General features: G+C 31.9%; 2 protein-coding genes across 9 annotated transcripts in view; one reads left to right on the forward strand and one right to left on the reverse strand.

The window, feature by feature from the left end:
- LOC145299870 (cytochrome P450 3A24-like) overlaps window positions 1-23,395 on the reverse strand; it is a 49,118-nt gene that overhangs the window by 21,256 nt on the left and 4,467 nt on the right. For 2 of the 3 annotated variants that reach the window (XM_080144439.1, XM_080144441.1), the window contains exons 3-8: window positions 17,792-17,844; window positions 16,838-16,934; window positions 12,011-12,127; window positions 8,470-8,558; window positions 8,070-8,218; window positions 5,764-5,891 (exon numbers count right to left, since the gene is read on the reverse strand). In XM_080144439.1, coding sequence (XP_080000565.1) covers window positions 5,764-5,891; window positions 8,070-8,218; window positions 8,470-8,558; window positions 12,011-12,127; window positions 16,838-16,934; window positions 17,792-17,844 — 633 coding nt within the window. The remainder of the gene's footprint in view (window positions 1-5,763; window positions 5,892-8,069; window positions 8,219-8,469; window positions 8,559-12,010; window positions 12,128-16,837; window positions 16,935-17,791; window positions 17,845-23,395) is intronic. The other variant, XM_080144440.1, reaches the window with a different exon arrangement.
- LOC145299803 (cytochrome P450 3A24-like) overlaps window positions 1-23,395 on the forward strand; it is a 139,581-nt gene that overhangs the window by 9,827 nt on the left and 106,359 nt on the right. For 4 of the 6 annotated variants that reach the window (XM_080144435.1, XM_080144437.1, XM_080144438.1 and 1 more), the window contains exon 2: window positions 2,298-2,385. The exons of the other annotated variants lie outside the window; for them this stretch is intronic. The gene's annotated coding sequence lies outside the window, so the exon portion shown is untranslated. The remainder of the gene's footprint in view (window positions 1-2,297; window positions 2,386-23,395) is intronic. 6 annotated transcript variants of the gene reach the window in all.

Here is a 23,395-nt window from a genome sequence, read left to right on the forward strand (position 1 = left end):
GAGCTCAGACGAGCACCTGACATGGAAATAACGATAAAACAAAGACAGGCTCGTAACGTCTCTTCTGTGGGAGAGAGGTTGCAGGGAAGAGAAAAGGGCATTCCCCACTAAACCACGAAGTCTATTTTGTACTCTGTTAAGGCAGGATATGCTATTTTTAGCAGCTCCTGCCCAGATGTGGCAGCAGTACTCCATCCTTGGACCTACTTGGCTTTTATACAGATAGAGAATTGCATCAGTAGTGAGATATCTTCTGGAGCGGTAGAAGGATTCCACAATTTTCCCAGCGTCCCTGGCAACAGATTTGATGTATGTGTTCCATTTTAGATCAGGAGTAAAGGCCAAACCCAGAAGCTTGTTAAAACATCTGTTCTAATACTACACTCTATCTTTTCTGACATCAATCAGTGAATGGAAAATCGGTGCTCCTAAATTATCATTGTATATCAAAAATGTATTCGAAATAAAAACGTGTTGACGTATCATGACGAAATTTGTAAATAAAGCGTCACTGCTATAATAGTATATTTTGTATCCTCCATATATTTTTTTGAATTTGAAACCTGAAAAATTATCATAACAAGGGAGATAATTCAGTTTGTCATACGGAATTAGTTTCAATAGAGAAAACTGATAAAACTGCATTTGATAAATTTTATTTTATTTTTTAATTTGTTTTCTACTCGATCATTTTTCGTTTTTTTTGGGGGGGGGGAATTTGTACTAATTCACACATGTCACGTAATTATGTAATAGTATTTTTTGTTTTTGTTTTTTCATTTAAAATGCTATTTTTGATATTCAAGTGCAATGCACAATTAAAAAAATCTTTCTAGAATGAGGCAATTTTAATTTTTGCTTCACTCGAAAGTGTCCAATTTTGGGGAACTGGATTCCTCGATATTAAAAACCGACATTGTATCTAAGTCATGTCGTGGAGGGGGGGTCGAATAAATAGGGACAGATCCGTGGTTGTTAATCTTGGCGAATTCCTAATCGAAAGTATGTCCACACTGTTCAACGTATTTTATCTCTACATGCGTGTTGTACACTAGTAGTAGTGTACTACTTACACTACAACCTTATGTTTTGCACATCGAGAATAGTAAACATTAGTTTTAATCTATTTGGGGGTTGTCAACCGTCGACGTTCGGCTTGAGCGATGTTAGTTTATGCTGACAGTTGTCGCCGTCCTCCTATTTACAGCTCCTGGCATTAGCCAGGCAAACCCTTGCTTAACTTCGGTGATTAACTTTTCGAGTGAAGCAATAAATCAACTTCTTCGCTTTAATCGAATCTTTAGTTCCCGAATCTACAAGGGAGATAACTCTAAATTTCTATTCCTTCTAAATCAAAAGGACATAATTATAACACAAAAACATAAAGAGTTATTTCCCTTAAATCCTACGAAAGTTTTGCAGTCATCGTCATTGGTTCATGGGAGATAACTCTATTTTTCTAAGCGATGTGTTCAAATTTTCATACGATATTTTGGGACGCTAATTGCAGAGTTACTTTATTTTATAAAGAAAGCGCAACTTATTTACAATATAATGTCAACTGATATTTGGGCTTGACGATGAATGCCCTGGAAAGTTACTTGTGATTAATTGTAAGAAAAAATTATTTCTTTTTGTTTGACTACTTTATTTAATATTACAAAAATTAAAATAATGCCCAGGAAAATTCATTTTGATTCCTCTTACAGATATATGGCAGTGGTTAAAAAATAAAAAAAAATAAATAAAATAAATAAAATAAAAACATTGTACTTTTACAATAAATTTTAATAGTTAATTCTTGGTGGTTAATTGTCATTAAGCAACATACTTCCCAATGCTTTCTTTAAACCTTTTTACCTTAAATTGAATTATATTTATTTTCTCATATGATAAAAAGAAAGCCATTTATGTCAGTTTTTTGCTTAAATCATTTTAAGCATAAAAGTATTGATTTATCCTCCTAGCATCAGCAATGTTTATTGTTTTAATATTTATTTTATACTAGCAGATGTGCCATGTGTTGCCCGGTATTAAACGTAACGTTGTATTCCTTAAAAAAAAAATGAAGTAAACACAGAAAGAAACTGACATATGCATACGAGTATTATGGTTTGTTTTTGTTTTTGTTTTTGTTTTTATAAACAGTTCACTTCTTGTAAGTAAAAAAAATTTCTTGGGCTAGGTGTGTCAGAAACTTTGTGAAAAATATTGAATAATTCGATCCCCCCGTTTTTCCAAGCTTATAACTCCTCGAAAAATGTAATTCAAACCCTAATTTGTTTTTTCAATTAAAGGAGCAAGGACCAAGGTTTCATTAAAAAAAAAAACAACAACAAAAACAACGTGATTAAAGAAAAAGGTTTTAAACTTCGGACTTTACAGGTAAATTTCTAAAAAAACACTACTTTTTTGTTTTAAATTTTAATATATTATTTATTGATCTTTTATCTTCAATTTGTGATATATAAAACTTTGGTGAGTAAATTGATTATTTACTTTTTAATAGATATTTCAAAATAGGGGGGCGTGAATTAAAAAAAAACGTTTGCCTAAAATATTATATTCGGTTTATTGGAAAGATCATAAAATTTCACATTGAGCCTGACAATATGGTAAATATAGAATCAATTGAAAAATTTGGATAGATTTTTAAAGTTTAAAAATTGAAAAATACTGAACTCGTAAAATTCGATTAATTTCATTACTGTTTTTTTTTTATAAATAAAATAATATTTCTATTACTTTTTATATAACTTTAATAGTTTATTTTGGAAGTATAATCCATAAAGAAAATAAACAACCCACTTTTAAAAGAGAAATTACGAGTTTTTAATATTTTATTCGCAGTTTCGTGTTAGGGGTGTCAAAAAGTCCCACACAATATTTCTAATACACCTAAAGCTTGACATGATCTTTAGGAAGTGTTTTTTTACTTACTTATTCTTAACATAAGGAATCTGTAATGTTAACAATTCACGCATGCACATTCGTGAAACATTTAACAAACAGATAAAAATCCGATTATCTGCACGTAACGATTTTGGATGAAACACACACACACACACACACACACATATATATATATATATATATATATATATATATATATATATATATATATATATAAATGGATACAAATCAATACGAAAATATATAAATGTCTATAATATATTTTCTGTATTTATTTCCTATTTGTTGACGTGTAGGAATACAAGCGGTATTTTGAAAGAAACGAAAATGTTTTCAAAAGCTCATATTTTCGACAGATCCTTCGGTCTTCTTCAGTGTAAATGATAGAAACACGAGTAGAGGGTGAGCAGGGTTAACAGCAGAAGGAGAACGGACATAGCCAATGAGGTTAAGATGTATCTGTATACGACCATCCCAATATTTTGGAATGATCAACACCTTGTGTGGCCTTTATTCATAACCAAGTTTTTCATAAAATGTTGAAATGGAGACACACGCACCCCTGCGTACATACTCGCATATATAAATATACATGCATCTATACGCGTACATTATCACACATGCTTCAACACATACCTGTACACACACAGAATACGCACACACACGTATATAGATGTACATACACATACACATCGAGAATGATTAACACATTTAGACAGAGAAAATAAGAGGAAGTACTGACCAAAAGCTGGTTATTCCAATTGAAATCATAAACTTACTATGGTTCTAGGTATGGGACGAAGTGAAGGGGTAACGTCTTCCTTGATTATATATATATATATATATTGTGGTCCAGGTAAAGAATGTATTCGTAGGATAAACTCCAAAAAGTACCTATCGGGTTTATGCAATTGTGTTGAATGAAAGATAGAGCTAGTTATGTTAATACAGCCATGTACATGATTTGATATTTGACATAACAATGATTCGATCTCTAGTTATTAATATCTAAGATCTCATCAGGCAAATTGTTCTTAATCAAAATTGCTTTTCTCTTCATTTTTCAATATAAACACCTTAGGAAAAAGACGGCTTTTTGCCTGGTGAGTTCTTATTAATAACTTTATATCGAAACATTGACATGCCTGTTTAGCAAAACCTGTATATGTCTGTATAAATAAATAAATAAATAAATAAATAATGGTTTTACCTTTTTATATAATTAAAAAAAAACTCTGTAGACCGTCTGACGTATTTGCGTGCTTGCTTTAATCTAGTCTATCAAAAATATGCACACATATGTGTGTATATATATAGTCTTTGAAGTTTTTAACCGTTAAAACTATACCAAAAAATATAATTTTTATCATTCGTTAGAAAACCATCTAGTCAGTAAGTCAGTTAATCACCAGCAATCACTGCATCGGATCGCTCTAGACTTTACTATAGTACTAATAATTTATTTTTAAGGGATCATCAGTTGCTTACCATAAAACACTGTTTCGGGGATATATATATATATTTTATAAAGCCCCCCTCTTGGGTTGAGCACTATCGTAAATAATCTTACTCGTTACTTAATTTGGCTGAAAAAATGCGAAGCTCGCGGTTTGTTTACAAACAAACGTTTGAGCACTTTACGAGTGGCGGACGGATGTTTATTTAAATAGACATTCGGACAGATTAATTACGGCCACCGCTTCCGTAGTCAGGGGGTAGAACTGCCGACTGTCATCACGACGGTTTTAGGTTAGATCCTCGGCTTGGGATAGGTGTTAGTCTAGCGGCACTGATGAGTTGTGAAACAACGAAACAGGACTGTATGTCGATGACTAAAATATATTTTATAAAGCCCCCCTCTTGGGTAGAGCACTATCGTAAATAATCTTACTCGCTACTTAATTTGGCTGAAAAAATGCGAAGCTCGCGGTTTGTTTACAAACAAACGTTTGAGCACCACTGCAGAAGTGGCGGACGGATGTTTATTTATATAGACATTCGGACAGATTAATTACGGTCACCGCTTCCGTAGTCAGGGGGTAGAACTGCCGACTGTCATCACGACGGTTTTAGGTTCGATCCTCGGCTTGGGATAGGTGTTAGTCTAGCGGCACTGATGAGTTGTGAAACAACGAAACAGGACTGTATGTCGATGACTAAAATATATATATATATATATATCACATTTTTATGTATATTTTATACGTATCTCCGTATTTCTTATCTGTTCTTTCCTCTATTCTTTTCCTATTTTTTATCTTGTTCTTTTTTCTGTCCTTCCCTTTCTCTCTTTTCTTTTTTTTTAATGATCACAACATTGGTTTCAATTTCGATTCTAGCTGATGGCACTCAAATCATTTTTTTTTTTGTACTTTTGAAATTATGACTATGTATTGGACATCATCAAATAAACGATAGAGAATTGACTCTATAATAATAAATACGAAATATACGTAAATTAAAATATCATATTTAAGCGTATTTTACGACCTATATTGTTTATTTCTAATTTTAATGCATATATTTGTGACTGAACTTTATTTTATTATAAATTTTAGATTTACTTTTTAATCTTTTTTGCTAATAAATTTTAGTGCAATGAAAGATATTTAAATAAACTATAATTCATATATAGAAATTAATTGAGAAGATGTGACCTGCAGCAATATCCATGAATTGATGCCAATAGGTTTTGTGTTTCAATGTTCAATCTAGAAGGGATGAATATTCTGTGCAACAGATGAAGCAAACCTCTTAATTTCGCCACAAATTACCTTTAACTTGTGTCACGATTACAAACGTCAAGAACCTATGAAAAGACAAAGACGAAATTATTTGTGTAATACTTACATTTCTGTCTCTATTCCTTTTTCGTTCATCAACAACTTCGTGGCAAAAATCGATGATGTCCACCAAATTTCCCATCATAAATCTAGAGTTGGATAATCTCATTATTTTCCCCAGAAAGGGAAAAACAACTGAAAAGAATGTTTAAAGCTTCAAAAAATAAGACCAATAAAACGATAAAAAAAAAACATTATATACAAATGCTAAACAGATGTCGGTGTACCGGAAAAACAGGCGACTGTTATGATAATACAAAATTATTGATATAAAAAAAATCAATAAATAGTTCATAAAGTAATTTTTATGCAAAAAATATTTAAATATCATATCGATTTTTTTTATATCTGTCACTTTGTTGCCGACTTCGAGTCGCCTATTCTTCTGATGCACCCACCTATTTAATTCGGTGAATTATTAAGCTCTTTTATATATTGCTTTTCAGAGGAATAGGCGATTCGAAGTCTGCAGCAAGCAGTGTCAGATAATAAAATTATTTTATTAAAAAAGAAGAAGTTAATACATATTTCCTAAGTAATATAGTTAAAAAATATTAAAAACAAATTCAAAACAGTGAAACAATTACATTTTATTTACATTATGCAAAAAATAATTAAATATAAAGTGAATTTTTTATCTGACACTATTTGTTACGGACTTCCAGTCGCCTATTTTTCTGACGCACCCAAAGGTTTAACTGCCGAGTTCTTTAGCTATTTTGTATATGTTTTTAAGTGTCAATAATTAGGTAATTTTGCGCATATAACATTAAATAAGGTCTTAAGACAATGGAACCGTTTCATGAAACTTGCTGTGAATAATAAACTACTTTAATATATTCTTTAAATGACTTGATATTCATTCCTTTTGTTGTTGTTATTTTTGAACTGAAGCCAACTTAAAATGATTTTCTTTCAAATAAGTAAAATTAAATTAAACAGAATTGTACAGAAACTTAGACACATTTTAATCATGTTAAGGCCCTTTAATGGGGTATGAACTTTATAAAAGTAACTATTTTCTCATTCTTAAAATAGAGTCGTGTGAGTTTTAACACCTCTTTTCATAACATGCAACGTTAATATGTAATTGCTTTCATAAGTTTCGGTTTCGATTATACATGAAGGAACTCAAGTTATATATATATATGTGTGTGTGTGTGTGTGTGTGTAGTCATCGACATGGGGTCCTGTTTCGTTGTATCACAATTCATCAGTGCCGCTAGACTAGCATCTCTCCCAAGCCAAGGATTGAACCTAGAACCGTCTTGTTGACAGTCGGCAGTTCTCCCACTCGACCACAGAAGGGACACCCGCAAATAACTCGTCGGAATGTCTATTTAAATAGACATCCGCCACCACTCTTACAGTGCTCAAACCACCTGTTTCTAAACAAACAAACAACGAGCTTCGCATTTTTCAGCCAATTAAGTAGCGGGTGAGATTATTTACGACAGTGCTCTACCCAAATATATATATATATATATATATATATATATATATATATATATATATATATATATATATAAGTTTTGGTTTTGGCTTCGATTCAAACCTATCCACCTAAGTCATATGAGTGATTTTTATTTTTAATCACAATTTTGTAATATATAAGAATCGATAGAAAATTGACCCTATAACAATATATACGAAATCTGCAATAATTAAATTATCATATTTAAGCGTATTTTACGACCGGGTCTCCCTGCTGACTTAGATAAATACAATAGAGTGACAATAATGTCAGGTCGTCTCCATGTACACTGAACATCCACAGAATGCTAAAATCAATTTATTACATATGAAAGAGTCTCCTGTGGAATTTCCACAGGTCCCGCTAGTTCTGTATTTATTGCTAAATATACAAAGGTGAATCTTATTATGAATCAATTATGTAGCGGGCATTTTTAAATATTTTATAAACTGTCCCTTTGGCATGATTGCTAATGGGTTTCCTAATGGGTTGGGAGGACGGGGTTCAATCTCTAGAATCATGACAGAGGATCAATGACTAAACCTATATTTTCCCTTACAAAATACTCAGAAGGATGGAGTGAGACTCTCTTCTACACTTTGGTATTGTAGCTAATAAAAAAGGAGCATTCGGGTTTCCTTCGACTATGATCAATCATTTTATCTTTTATGCATTCAAAGGTATATTACGATTAGAGCGTATGGGGCTACTAAAGAAGGGGCAGATTTATAAAGGCAACGTGAGCGGGGAATTGGGCAGCAAGAGTTTAGATATACATCTCGGTTTTCTAATGTCTCAGTAGATTCTAAAAAACAAGAAGAAGAAGAAATATTACTTACTTGCCAATCTTTCAACTGAAGAAATCAAAGTTTTTTCAAAAACTTTGTTTGCTTTTTTCACCAAAGGCGAATCTGGATTTTGCTGTGAATCAACTTCAAGCCCAAATCCTGTCGAGGCGATTACATCCATCGTGTAGGCCGAAAACAAACTGACAAAAAAAAATTGGAAAGTTTTAAAATAAGCATGCATTGATAATTTATATTCTCTGGAAAATTATTCTCATCTATATCGTTATTTTCCATACAGATTCCCATATTAGACATAAACATGATGAAAAAGATTCACCTGAAGAAAGTCGCATGCTACATTGACCCTTAACTTTGTGAAAAAAAAAAATCAAAATGAGAACAGCCGTGCGAATAATTTGAATAAATCCGGAATTCTAAAGTTAACACTCACTTGTTAGCATTAAATACTTTGCCACTGTCTGCGATTTTTCCGACATTTTTCAGTAGAGTAGCCAATGCTTTCTCAACTAGAGGCGTCATCTGCGAATTAATAAACACATAAAATATAAACGAAGGATATGGTAAAAAAACAAAAACAAAAAAAAAGAATAATTTTAAAAAATCACAACTCATTTCTCATCACCTGAGACATTACCCCTTCCTTGGGAGGAGCAGTATACCATATACTCGTTTGTTATTATATCATCCTCCCAGGTATTACCTTTTCCTTTTCTTAGGGATGTGTAGTGCCTTTTTCTGTTGTCATGGCATGAGATTTTACACCCATGCATTACCTCTTTCATTGGAGTAAGTACCTATTATGTTGTCATGATAGTATCTTTATAGGCATTAACTCTTTCTTTCGGGATATATGGTCACTTTTCATAATACTATCCTCCCAAGCATTACATTAAAGTCTCAAATATTTAGACCAAAAATTTACGGCGCAGTTTGGTAGAAACTGTTTCGCACACATACAAGGTCACTTATATATATATAGTTTTGAAAATAATAAGCGGAAGTTTCTCAAGAGCTCTTTCGGCTATCATCTCATCAGGAGAAAATCGATAGCGTACAAAATAATATTATGTCGAAAATAAAGAGTTCTAATGGGGAACTTATTAAATGTGCCAAAAGTACGGGGACACTAAAATAAATTGATTAACGTTTAAAAAACGATTAAAATATTGGCACAACGAGGGCAAAAAAAAAACGGGAGAAAAGATTCAAAATATTACTTTGTACGCTATCGATTTTCTCCGTACGAGATGATAGCCGAAAGAGCTCTTGAGAAACTTCCGCTTATTATTTTCAAAACTGTATATAAATTGTGTACCTCCAAACATTTATATATATATATATATATATATATATATATATATATATATATATATATATATATATATATATATATATATATATATATATATATTAAGTAATGTGATTTATAATTTAAAAATTTAAAAAAAAAAATTTTAATTTAAAAATCAAATTTTAATTAAATTAAAAATCAGTTTCATAAGAAGGAACAACAACAAAGTCAATTATCTGTACGATCGTTTCGGAAATCCGTGCTTTTTATTTGTGGTATACATGAAGTCACGTAGAACAATTATACATAGTTTTTTTGGTAAGCACGGTCTCCTCATCAGCAAATTTAGGAGGATTTCTATTGAATTGAAAAGACACCAAAAATAAACCTAGCATTAAAAGTAAGGCAGATGAATCTGAAAAATTATATATATATATATATATATATATATATATATATATATATATATATATATATACCGCGCAATCACGTTGACACACCGGTTCTCGCTAGATCGCCGAAGTTAAGCAACGTTGATCTTAGCCAGTACCAGATCGGTGATCATTTGGGAAGTCTAGGTATTGTATGTACCGCGAGTCGTAGAAATTTCCTGGTTAGTATCTGGGGGCGCATTAATTCATTAGGAGAGATGCACCCTCAGTCTTCGTTAAGACATGTATCTAGGAGAAGGAAAATCTGATGTAAAAACATGCGTTTTCTGTATACTTTGTCCCGTGGCAGTCGTTTGCACCGACAAAGATTAGCAGTAATACTAAAAAGTGTGGATTGTTCTACACAAAGCCTTCACCACTATAAACAAATCATCTGCGTGGATTTCCGAGCAACTTAGTTGTTGTGGCGGAAGTTCATACGTCGAAATTGACAGGAGAGCCCATCATACATACATACATACATACATACATACATACATACATACATACATACATACGCGTGTTCTTTAAAGTTTTCCTCCTAAATTCTACGCAATTATGCACAATGTAAAAATTATAAATAAAAAGAATTAAGAAAAAAAAGTTTAATGCAGCCAATCATCTTATAAGAATCCATAAAAATAAATTATTAATTAATAAAAGTTCGTTTTTCAAAAAAATATGCAAATTAGTTCAGCTTTATGAAGTTGCTCGTATATTTATGACTGAGTATATTAAGAAGTTCGTCTTTAAATAGAAAAAGTAGGCTTTTAAAATCAATCACAGTGCGACAGAAAACTCAACTTTATATATGTATAAATTATGTGTGTATATGTTAACTATTTTATTTTTGTTTTACTTCATAAATAAAGCAAAACCATTGCGTGTTTATTGACCAGCCATGACCACTGGTTTCATGTTTTGGCCGATTCATCAGATAACCCTAATCCGTTTCATGCTTTGTTTTCTTCTGTTTAAACATGATTGTTCCACAAATAAATTCTGCGGATCACTTGAGCCATCAATACACACACTCAACCAGGCGAGGGTCAACACCTCCGCATACTTTTAATGTGGCTAGAGTGAAAATAAATACATCTGCAATGAAGTAATATTTATCTATTTGCTTGTTTAATCTCTTCTTCTCATCCGATAGAGTCCAAATCCAAATGTTTAGTCATCGATAGAATCCTACATTGACCATTATTCATCTCTATGAATCCATAAATGTTCGAAATGAGGTCACTCTTAATTTATTGTAACTGTAGTTTTTATGTCCTTCTGTCTTGTTCTAGTTTTGCAAGTGTGGCGTTCCGGACCAACAGAAACTCTGTCGATGCTGATTTGGTACAACCGGTCATATTACAGAGGCTGGTGTATAGCTGGGTATCGATCAAACATGTTTAAATAATAAAAGTGGCTTGCTGGCGCTTATGAACAGTGGACGTGTTTATTGAAAGAAATAGGGGGCACAAAGAACTTCAAATATCTCTGGTCAGAATCAGATAACTCAAAATATGTTCTTTGTTTAAAGTAAATAAGTACCGTTATTAAAGTTCTGATGGTTCAGTCTTGTGAGGGAAATTATGTCCAGAGACTGGATAGATGTTATCTTCAATAGATATCTCGTGCAACCGCCCCAAAATGACTAATAACAAAATGGCAGAACCTGTTAAGATTGAACAGATCTCAGGAGAGTGAAAGAGTCGGTCACAGCTGTCCCTTAAAGAAGAAGAAGAAGAAGAAGAAGAAATAGAGTGGGATTTTAAAGTGCAGTTGATTTTCAAACAGTGAAGCCAATGTGCCTTTCCTTTATGGTTTTCAGTAAAGGACTGCATTAATAGGTCTTACGTATTTTGATCTGACCAGACTAGGACCTGATGCTGCAAGTTTATCATTCACCTAAGTATCCGGTCACCACTTGTAAAAATAATAGACAGACTATTATTCGTTTATAAACTGGACTCATGGTTTTCCTTAAAGCGAGGACTTTGTTTCAGCGCAGGACAGATCGGCGAATGACTTTGTCCTGGAACAATAGTCCAGTGAATGAGAAAGCACAGGACTATGTCCACACTGTATCATTTCCATAAATACAATTGGAACAGTTAATGATCCATATATGCCCCTTCAACTATGGATTAAATAGTAGGATAGACTTGACTTTCAAACCTATGCAACTAACCTAGCAGAAAACATTTCTAAATTAAAAGTTGTGGACGGACTAAACAAAGATGACATATACAAACCTCACGCATTTGTTTTGAACTATAAAACGGAGAAATAACTGTACGCAGGAATTTCCAGTGATCATCTTCAGCTGCTGACAACATGGAACCCGTGAGTTCATTTTTATCCAAAATGCCCTATAAAAAAAATAAACTAATTTAAATAATCATATATTTCATATCTTAGGTCATTAAATATCAAACGAAATGTTTCTTTTAATATTTTTCTATGGAATTTTGGAGTATTTTATATTTTTAAAGTGTAAACAAATATTAACTTCCTGGAATATTTAGTTTGAAAATAACGCTTAAAGCTAACAAAGAAAAACTTTCACTACAAATCGTAAATAGATTTAGAGATCGAGGTAGTGGTCTTGTGTATTGATTCTGCAAAATAAACTCTTATTTGTTGAGATGATTTTCTTAATCAGTGCGGTGATGGCACCTGTACAGGTAAAGGGATTTTTGGGGGGGTATTTTCATTAGCATTTGTTAATAATGTGCTCAACTGATGTCTAAAGTGTAAAGGTTATTCTGGTTAGTAATTATTTAGATTTTTAATTAGTACATGTAATTATAAGTTGGTACAGTTCGTTTTTAAGTTTACTGTATTTATGTGTGGCATTAAAATTGTTATGAATAATGTTGAAAAAATCTTTAGGGTTTTGTTTTCATCATCATCATCATCATCATCATCATCAACAACAACAACATCATCATCATCATCAGCAGCAGCAGCAGCAGCAACAGCAGCAACATCAGCAGCATTATGTTGTATGATCATTCCTGAATGCTCTGACGAACTGCAAACACTTGTACCTCCCCGACGTAACTACCCCCGACAAACTCGACAAGCTACTAAGTCTCATCCCTTTACAGTAGAGATCCCTAGGTGCAAGAAAGCCTTTTACTCCAATAGTTTCTTCCCCAGAACTGCGGATCTTTGGAACTCCCTTCCGGGATTCTGCTTTCCCAACTGCAATGATATGCAGAAGTTCAAGGGTAATGTTAACAAACATCTTTCTACTCATCTCCCTTCATAATACTCCGCTAATTAAGTCCCTGATAGTAGCCCCCTGCTTCAAAGTGTCACTGTGCCTTGTTTGGGGGGAAAATTGAATAAAAAAAACGAGGAGAAAATCCTTCCTGATTTCTTTTAACCTTGTTTATTCGTGACCATGTAGGACGCATTAGCTTGTTGAGGTTGTCTTTCAACGTTTTTTTATGGGGGGGGGGTCTCTTTTGACGTTTCCAATGCATCGTGTTCATCCTTTCGCTCAAAGTGTCCACCTATTCGCTGTAGATCTCGTATGGTGACCTGAATATCTATGCTTGACTGTTCGTGTGGTGGCGATCATGTCGTTTATGTCAGTTTGCTGTCTTATGCAAGTGCTTCTTTTTCTTGCTTTGATAGTATGCACAACTGGTAAATCTGTACTGAAATCATACGTAAAACATGAAAGTTTCACTTTATTAGCTATATTTGCTCATTTAACCATAAAAATAATGAATTTACATTTTAAAATGTGTTAAATATTCAAATAAAAATCTGTCGTATATCACATTTTAGTTCTTAAAAAAACGGTATAATTCTTTTTTTAATTATGCAACGCTTTTAACAGAGAGAAATCAAACGTTTAAATCTGATATGGCTAAAAAAAAGAATAATAAGTAAAAATGTAAAACAAACAAAATAATAAACAAAAAATAAATCAGTCTAGTAGACATAATAGGCGCAAGTCTTTTCTAGGTCGCATTTAGCTTCGAAATGTCATGGCCTAAAGAGGATTGTCTTCATTTCCCCCTTTATTTTTCTTTATTGTTCTAATAGTATAATAAAGTTCTATTGGTCCCCCGACAAAAGAAGAGTGGGCCTGTAAATTCACCCTTGTCCGTTCATCCGTTCGTCCGTTCGTCTTTCCGCACTTTTCTCAATAACTACGCCTTGGAATTTTTTTTAAATTTTGCACAAACATTAAACATGGCATGAATAAAAAAGTAACATAACGTATTTTCCGAGAAAACTCCGGTTGCCCCTCCCCCCTAAGGATGCCTTTCGGGTTAAAATGGCTAAAATTGATACTTTTGTGCTTATTAAAACCAATTGATGCTTTGGATTTTTATAAAACTTTCTGAAAAATTTGCTTGTTTATACTTCGTGATAACTCTTGGGAGTGCCTCAGAGGCTCTTTTAGGGCTAATAAAAACAGTTCACTTTTAGGACTATTTTACCATATTTGTCCAAAATTTTCTGTGTATGTCTATTGAGCAGTTTTGCATGGCGTTGAACTCAAATTTTAATATGTTAAGGCCTTGGGGACTTTTGGGGCTAAATGGTGGGAGGAGGGCAAATGATGAACTTAGTCATTTCTTTTTTTTGCATGGTGCAGAACTAAAATTGACATATATTAAAGCCTAAAACTGCACCGTTTGTTCATTTTCATCAGAATTTGACGTTCCCTGGAGACTTTGGGGGCTAAATGGGGGAGTATTTTTTATGCCTCGTTCACTGTGCACTCATGGGGGGGGGGGGCATGCATGCTTCGCTCGTTTAACTTTTATTCCTCATCTTTCATTAAATATATTTGCGCGCTCCTCTTAATAGTGTTGAACTTTTCTTGTCTTGATAAGCTCTGCTCTGTTCAAGATTTTCACTTTGATAACATAATTAACATTATTAGAATTTATTAGAGATAACAACGCAACATATATATATATATATATATATATATATATATATATATATATATATATATATATATGTTGCGTTATTATCTCTAATAAAGGATTAGAAGAGATGACGTATATTATATATTTGTTGTATCATAAAGGAGACGAATCAGGGATTGTGTGTGTGATCGTCTAGTCAGAGTTAATGTCGTGTGATCGTCTAGTGGTTCTGTCTATTTGTTCATATGCCGTTGTGTGTGTGTGGTACATGTATTTTTCAACATACCTTCTGCGTCCATCTGGAAATCTCTCGTCCTGGAGGGGAGACTTGGTACATGTTTTGGACGAAGATTCACTCACTCCAAGACAAGGAATTGGTTTTATAGTTTTTATTTCACTTTCCAGATGTCTCGCAGAAGATGGAAAGTGAATCTCTGTCTTACGTAGTACTCTTGGTCTCGTTTCTACTACGTCAGCGTCCCCGCCCCCAATTAAGGGGAGGAGACAACAGTGGAGCCGTCCGTCCTCTTCTAAGTCTAAACCAAATCTCGACGATTCAACTAACTTGATCACGTGGCTCACACGCAATCCGATCAGCTGACCCTGACTTCTGGTCAACGTGTCTCAATCTAATTTACACCTCTCTCTCTCTCTCTCTCTCTCTCTCTCTCTCTCTCTCTCTCTCTCTCTATCCATTCTCTAACATATATATATATATATATATATATATATATATATTAACTAAGAGGGCGTCTGGTTTTGCCCGGTCGTAAAATACGCTTAAACATGATATTTTAATTTGTCTATTATTATTATTGTTATTGTTATTGTTATTATTATTATTATTATTATTGTAAAAGAGTCATGATTTCAAAAGTAAAAATAAAAGTATTTGAGTGCCATCAGCCAGAATTGAAACCAAAACTCTAGCATTAAAAGATGGTGATGTTACCACTGTACAGACATGACACGCATATGAACTGATTAAAAATAACTAAGATGAATGCACAAAATGTATTTTTCCCCATTTGACCCCTTTTGACACCTTAAAAACTATTTTAATCGGCTAAAGCCCCATAAAAGAACGGTCCATAAAAATTCCAATCATTTGGGGCCCTAGCGCCACTCTGCGACTTTTAGTTTGGAAAGCGATACAGTTTGAATGCATGGAGACGGACAGACAGACATAGTGTTTTTTATATATTAGACTAGCGAGAAAGGGAGTGCTTAGCTTTGCCTGTGCGTAAAATACGCTTAAATATGTTTTTTTAATTTGTCTGGATTTGGTATATATTATTATACAATTACGTTACACGCATCTGATGTAATTAAACATTTCTATTAAAAATAAACTAAGATAAAAGTACAAAATATATAACGAATTTGGACACATTTTTTACCCCTAAAAACCTATTTTAAATTGCTAAAAATTCATTAAATAAACGGTTCGTAAAAATCCAATCATTTGAGGACCCCTAGCGAGATAGAATTTGAAAATATGGAGACAGACAGACATATTGCTTTTTATATATAAGATGACAGACTTTTTTTTATTGTATTACTGCTGTTCAGTGTTACTATACAAGCAAGGGTTTCAAGCTGGGTTGGTTGGTTGGTTGTTTTTGTTTTACAGCATATCAACCCTTTACAGGTTATTTAATGCCGAATCTAGTGATTTTGAAGAACATTTTTTTTTAATAGAATATATTTGTTTTTGGGGTTTTTTCAAGTCGGTTTCTATTTAACCCATAGTTGGGACCCTAACAGGTACTACCACTCCGGGTCAGAATGGACCTGGGAGCAATGGCAATTAAAGGGTGACTCCACTCTCCCCAAAGCCCGCAAGCTGGGGCATCACCATCGGATATAGTTAAAGGTCATATCCAGGACCTGTTTTTGTTTTTGTTTTTGCAGAACATAATTAAGTTTTACAAGAGAATAGAAAACAAAAATAGAAGTTTAATGTAGGTGCATTTCGTCTCAGGAAGCCACTAGACAGCCTGATCTGGCAGCACCAGGGTTTCAAGCGGGGATTCAAATTTTGTTGTTATGTTAAGAGTTCTACTTGTTTGGCTATCAATAGCATGCCACATAAAAGAGAACTTTAACCGTCGTTTTTCTCTTCAACATAATCAAATATCGGAATTAATCGTCTTACTTTTTCTATTATTTACTCACTGGTCTGTTAGTGAAGTTCGAGAAACGTTTCACCATTATCTCGCTGATAATTTCAGGATCATAAACAACCAGAAAAGGAGATGGACCCATGAAATATCTGCAATAAAAAGTAAAGAAGCCATTCAAATATTTCTACGGTTAAGAAGAAAAATACGAGTAACCATATTTATAGTTTGTTGACGAAGAGAAAATATAAACTCTTGTAACAATATACGAATTTAATATTCAAAAAATGTTTATCTATTAAATACTTCCGTAATTGTAAAAAGTAATAATATTCTTAACATGTTTAATTGATTTTTAATGGAGTTAATAACATTTGGTTTAATCTAAAACATTATCATTATTTTTATACATATAAATGTTATTTCGCAACATTAAGTAAAACAATTTTGAATAAGTTATCTTTAAAATTTAAAGCATTTAGAAACATAACAGCTAAATATTTGCACACGATGTTTGCATTTATTTATTTAATTGGTGTGGTAATACTTTTATGAATTTATTACAGTTTATTAATTAATTATTTACAGAGAAATGTATTTCAATAGAAACATATGAAATAGATTCGTAAATTTTTCAACAAGGGAGATAGCTATGAGATGATAACATGTAAGCAAGGGAGATAACTTCCTTTTATTAAAATGTTAAATAAAATGAGCTCGACGTTTTGTTTAAAATTCTAAAAATTCAGTAAATTTGCCATAATTAATATCTCATAGTTTTATTCATGATCTAATTCACACTCTTATTAATCCTTATCTGCGATTGGCTTTTGGTGTTGGTAATAATAGCACATTACTATAAATACTCTACTAAATAATTTTATTTTCAGTAAACCGTGATTTTAAGTAAGAATAAATTGCTAGGAAACGAATTCCGTGTACATACTTGACATCTTGAAAATAGTAAATTACCAAATGAAAGTTACAAATATTCATCAATGCATCTTACCCGAAATAGTCACCATATTCTCGTCCCCATCTTAAAAAGGTTTTGTGAAATCCCTTTAAAAAAAAACATGAAATTAATAATAATTACTGTTTTTCATAAAGCATCGATTCTGAGACAATTATATATATATATATATATATATATATATATATATATATATATATATATTACGGAACTATTTTCCCATGTATTTGATATAAATGTTTCCAATTTCTATGTCATCAACTGTCCTCAGGCATAATCAAATTTTGTTTATTCTGTTCGACACTAGTGGTTCGAATTTGCCCATGGTTGATTATCTGCATTTTAGTGTTTATCTTTTTCGAATCAATCGGAAATCTCACGTGACTAGTATATACATATATATATATATATATATATATATATATATATATATATATATATATATATATATATATCGTGTTGCGGGGTTCAAACCGTTCGACTGATATTAATCGTGACACCCTGCACTGAAGATTCCCGAAAGGAGCAAACACTAGTGTCTGTAGGTATTTAATTATTATAGTAAAAAATATAATTATATATGTGTGTGTGTGTGTGTGTGTGTGTGTGTGTGTGTGTGTGTGTGTGTGTGTGTGTGTGTGTGTGTGTGTGTGTGTGTTAATAACTGATTTTTTTACAAACTTGTGTATTTGTGTTATTTTTAACATTTTCTGCTATTATTTTTAAGAGCTACTTTCAGAACAGGGGGAGATAAATCAAGAAGCTGCTACCCAGAAAATGTCAAAATTTCGCGTAAGTTTTAAGTAAAACAAATAAATACATTAAAGAAATAAGATAACACACAAAATAACATTAATCATCTGAATATTTATTAAAATAGAATAAAATTAAGAAGCTTCTAATAACACAAACAATAATTATCTGAACATTTATTGAATTAAAATGATATAAAGAAAATTCTTACAACACAAAATCAACATTATCTGAATATTTATTGAATAAAAATGAATTTTTTATAACTTTTGTTGCAGAACTAACGTATGTAATCTATCAATAGACTATTGAATCTCAATAAATACAGGAAGATTAAGTCGCAAGCCGAAAGGTGTAGTCGATATCTGGTTAATTAGCTTAGGTCGTTCGTCGGACACGACCAAAAACCCACCTATCGTATGCTTTGCAATACATGTTGTTACTTTTTTTAGCGGTGTTTTTCGTTGTAGCCCTTAATAGAACTATAACAATTACATAAAATATAACATTAATTATCTGAACACCTATAGCATTAAAATAAAATGTAGAAAATTTTAATAGTACAAACTAAGACATTAAATATCTTTGGATTAAATATAATTTTTTAAATTCTTATAACACAAACTAAAACATTAACTATCTAAACATTTATTGGATTAAATAAAAAAAAATTAACATTCTTACAATACAAACTAAAAAATTAACTATCAGAACGTTTATAGGATAAAAAAAATTTTTAATTCTTATAATACAAACTAAAACATTAACTATCAAAACGTTTATTGGATTAAATAAAAAAAAAACTTTAAATTCTCATAACACAAACTAAAACAATAACTATCTAAAAAGTAATTAGATTAAATACGTTTTTTAAATTCTTATAACACAAACTAAAACATTAACCATCTAAACATTTATTGGATTAAATAAAATTTTAAATTCTTATAACACAAACTAAAACATTAACTATCTAAACATTTATTGGATTAAATAAAATTTTAAATTCTTATAACACAAACTAAAACATTAACTATCTAAACATGTATTGGATTAAATAAAATTTTAAATTCTGAAAACACAAACTAAAATATTGACTATCTAAACATTTATTGGATTAAATTTAAAAAATTTAAATTCCTATAACACAAACTAAAACATTAACTATCTAAATATTTATTGGATTAAATAAAATTTTTAATTCTTATAACACAAACTAAAACAATCACTATCTAAACATTTATTGGATTAAATAAAATTTTTAATTCTTATAACACAAACTAAAACAATCACTATCTAAACATTTATTGGATTAAATAAAATTTTACACATTCTGAAAAAAACAAACTAAATCATTAACTATCTAAACATTTATTGGATTAAATAAAAAAAGTTAAATTCTTATAACACAAACTAAAACATCAAATATGTAAATATTTATTGGATGAAATATTAAAAAAAAATTTTATTCTTATAACAGAAAATAAAACATTAATTCTCTGAATATTTATGTAATACAAATAAAATTAAGAAAATTCTAATGACACAAACTAAAACATCAATTACCTGAACATTTATTGGATTAAAATAAAATTATGTACAATCTTATAACACAAAATATTATATTAATTCTCTGAACATTTATTGAATTCAAATAAAATTAAGAAAAGTCTCATTAGAGAAAATAAAAGATAAATTAGATGAACATTTAATGAATAAAAATGAAATTAAGAAATTTCTATTAACACAAACTTTATGAGACTGTAAAAAGTCGATAGTTTTTTTTCTGGTCTACAAGAAAGAAAAAAAAAAGAAAAAGGATAGCGCGCAAAAATAGCGGAAAAATCTTATAAATAAGTTTTGGATCTTCTTGATTTGTCTCCCGTGTTTTGAAAGTAGTTTTCAAAAATGAAACAAAAATGTTAAAAATAGCACAATAAACAAGTGACATATTTTTATACAAACCCATTAAATTACGTCACTTATTCAACTAAAATGTATTGTTATGTTTTATTGCATTATTTTGTTAGACAGAAAAACGTTTTAAAAGTTTTGTTTATTTAAATTCACCACGATGCATTTTGATTGTTAAAAAACAATTTAGTCCTTTTAATTAAATACTTTATGATATTAAATTTCCTACGTAGTTAAATTTGGTTTCTCTTCTTGTTTTTAAATATTGAATGTTGCAAAGTACTTACATCCAATAGGTTTTTAAACAGACATCTAATATATAAAAGGCTACATGGCTGTCTGTCTGTCTGTCTGTCTCCATATTTTCAAACTCCATCTCTACCGAAACTAAAATCGCAAGGATCAAAATTGGGTCAAAATTAAAAACATCGATATATTTTGTACAATCATATTAGTTTATTTTTAATTTTTAATCGGTTCATATGCGTATCACGTTGGTACAGGGGTAACGTCACTAACTTTGAATGTTACAGTTTGGTTTCGATTCTAGCTGATGGATGTCACTCAAATATTTTTTTTTACTTTTGAAATCACAACTCTAAAATAATATATCTGAAATCTGGACAAATTAAAATATCATATTTAAGCAAATTTTACGAGTGGGCAAAGCCGGGTGCTCCCTCCTCCCGGATAGTTAAAACATAATTGTTTAACAGAGAGAACGCTTTTGGAACGGCTGTTATTTCCTGAACCAGCTCCCCAAATGTTAAATACGATGAAAATGATATAAAAGGGTTGGTATGATGTCTGTTACGTGTGCTTGACGAGTCTTTTCTTCGAATTTCAAGCATCATTAAGCGTCATTAATTCTCTCCTGAGAATTAATTATCTGGGTAGCAAACTGGAACTGGACACTTTTATAAACTAAGCGGACAATACATATGTTTATAAAAATAAAATCTATTTTATTTTATTTTAATATTTGAAGAAGCATTTTTTTCAAAAGCTCGAAACGTTGAGTGGGGTAAACTGCGTCTGCCTCCTTCCTTTTGTCACAATACTGGAGTAGTCGGGGTTTTGTGACTACCACATGAGGTTTTGGCCGTTCAAACCTTCCTACATGCCCCACGTTGTGTCAGAATAGCTAATGCTACAATAATATGTAGAAAAACACCTGGTTAAAATAAATTTGAATCTCGGAGATTCGGGGAGAATATGGTTGACTGGTGGAAAATCTTTGATAGTCAAAAATGGCAGATATAGCGGCGTCGTAGTTGTCGGTAAGGGACTCGGTTTTCGGTCAACGGAAAACGAACGAACTCAGTTTCTCAATTAGGTATCCCTCTTTTTATGGACTTGATTTTTTGGCAGATGCGCCTTCTGGTTGGGTAGCCAATCAGGACTGTCGACTAATGCTGTAACGCCATGATCATGGAGGAGGGACAAGGAGAAAAGCACCTCCTCCGGACTCGTATGTGATTGAGCAGTCAATGGCTAGTGTCGTAATTAATTGTCTAGGCCTCAATTTCTTTGTACCGCTCCCAATGTCTTGTCAAACTTAGCACTTTATGCCCTGATCAGGTTGACCCAGCGCACCTGTCAGTTCGACACTTTTATATTGTTTTTATTTTTATTAAAATCTAAAATGATTTTGTTTTGTTTCTGATAACTCCGGCCAGCTTCTTATAATTATTTTACTTTTGGCCAAAGATGAACAGGTCAATTCTGTCGGCAAAAGGTTAACACTTTTGTTATTTTCATTTTATTAAAATCCAAATGATTTTGTTTTGCTTCTGACAACTCCGTTGTTGTTTATTTCAACGTATCTGTACTTGGTGACCTTTTTCTTTTTTCTCTTTGTTTTCACTGGCTTTAACAATCTGTTAATCACTCAAATTCAAATAAAACAGTAATTAATTATTTTCACAATCAATTTACTTATCATTTTAACCTGCTTAATTAATTAAAGATATAATTAATCTCACCAGTCAACTCGTGACACTGAAAATTGTAGTGTTATAATCGCACTTTTGCTTACTTACGAATCTTCCCTTGTGGTGAAGCGAGAGGGGGAAAAAGAGAAAAAGAAAGAGAGTGAAAGAGTGAGAATGAGGGAGACAAAAAGAGGGTGAAAGAGATAGGGAGATAGATATAGAGACTAATACCTATCAACAAGGACTGGGCATAAACAAAGAATACGGTCACTGGCAGATCGGCAGATCTTGGATGATAGCTTCAGTGGGTTCGTTGAGATGGTTGTAATAGCACAGAGCACATGGTGACCATGCAGTAGTAAGTTTAAGAGCCCAATCTTTTAGAACAAGGAAGATCAAGCATAAGACCTACAATTGTGGGGAGCTGGGACTACCCTCACAATGTCTTTATCATTGTGGCACAACGCAATATTACCTTCGACTAGTTTGGCCAGATAGGGACAATAAACCCCGATCAGAGATGATAATAACCTCTCTATATAAAAGTGAGAATGTGTGTGAGAACAATTCTCAACCTATACACTAAACGAATTTTGGATCTACAGACTTGAAATTTGGTATATAGGGTTTTCAGACATGTGGAAAACATTGTAATCGGTTGTCATCCAGAACAAAGAGCTGTTAAGAGGTAAAAATTGGAAAATTGGCATGTGTGTGTCATCGGGTTTTATCTGTTTGTTAACTGTTTCACGAATGTGCACGCGTGAATCATTCACATTTCAGATTACTTATGCTAATAATAAGTAGGTTTGAAAACATTTTTTAAAGGACATGTCACGCTAACCTAATGATTATCGTACTTGAGTCACTTTAGGCTTGGTCTTTGGGTTTTGGTTTCAGTCTCAGATCAAGTATATTTTTTCATTACAAGAAATGAACTGTTTAGAAAAAAATGCATTACTCGCATGCACATGTCTCAGTTTCTTTCCGTTTTTTTTTATTATTTCAGTTTTTTAAAATTAATTTAACGTTACGTTTAACA

This window comes from Euprymna scolopes, chromosome 2 (assembly GCF_053919585.1).
Source record: "Euprymna scolopes isolate OS-2025 chromosome 2, ASM5391958v1, whole genome shotgun sequence".
NCBI lineage: Eukaryota > Metazoa > Mollusca > Cephalopoda > Sepiida > Sepiolidae > Euprymna > Euprymna scolopes.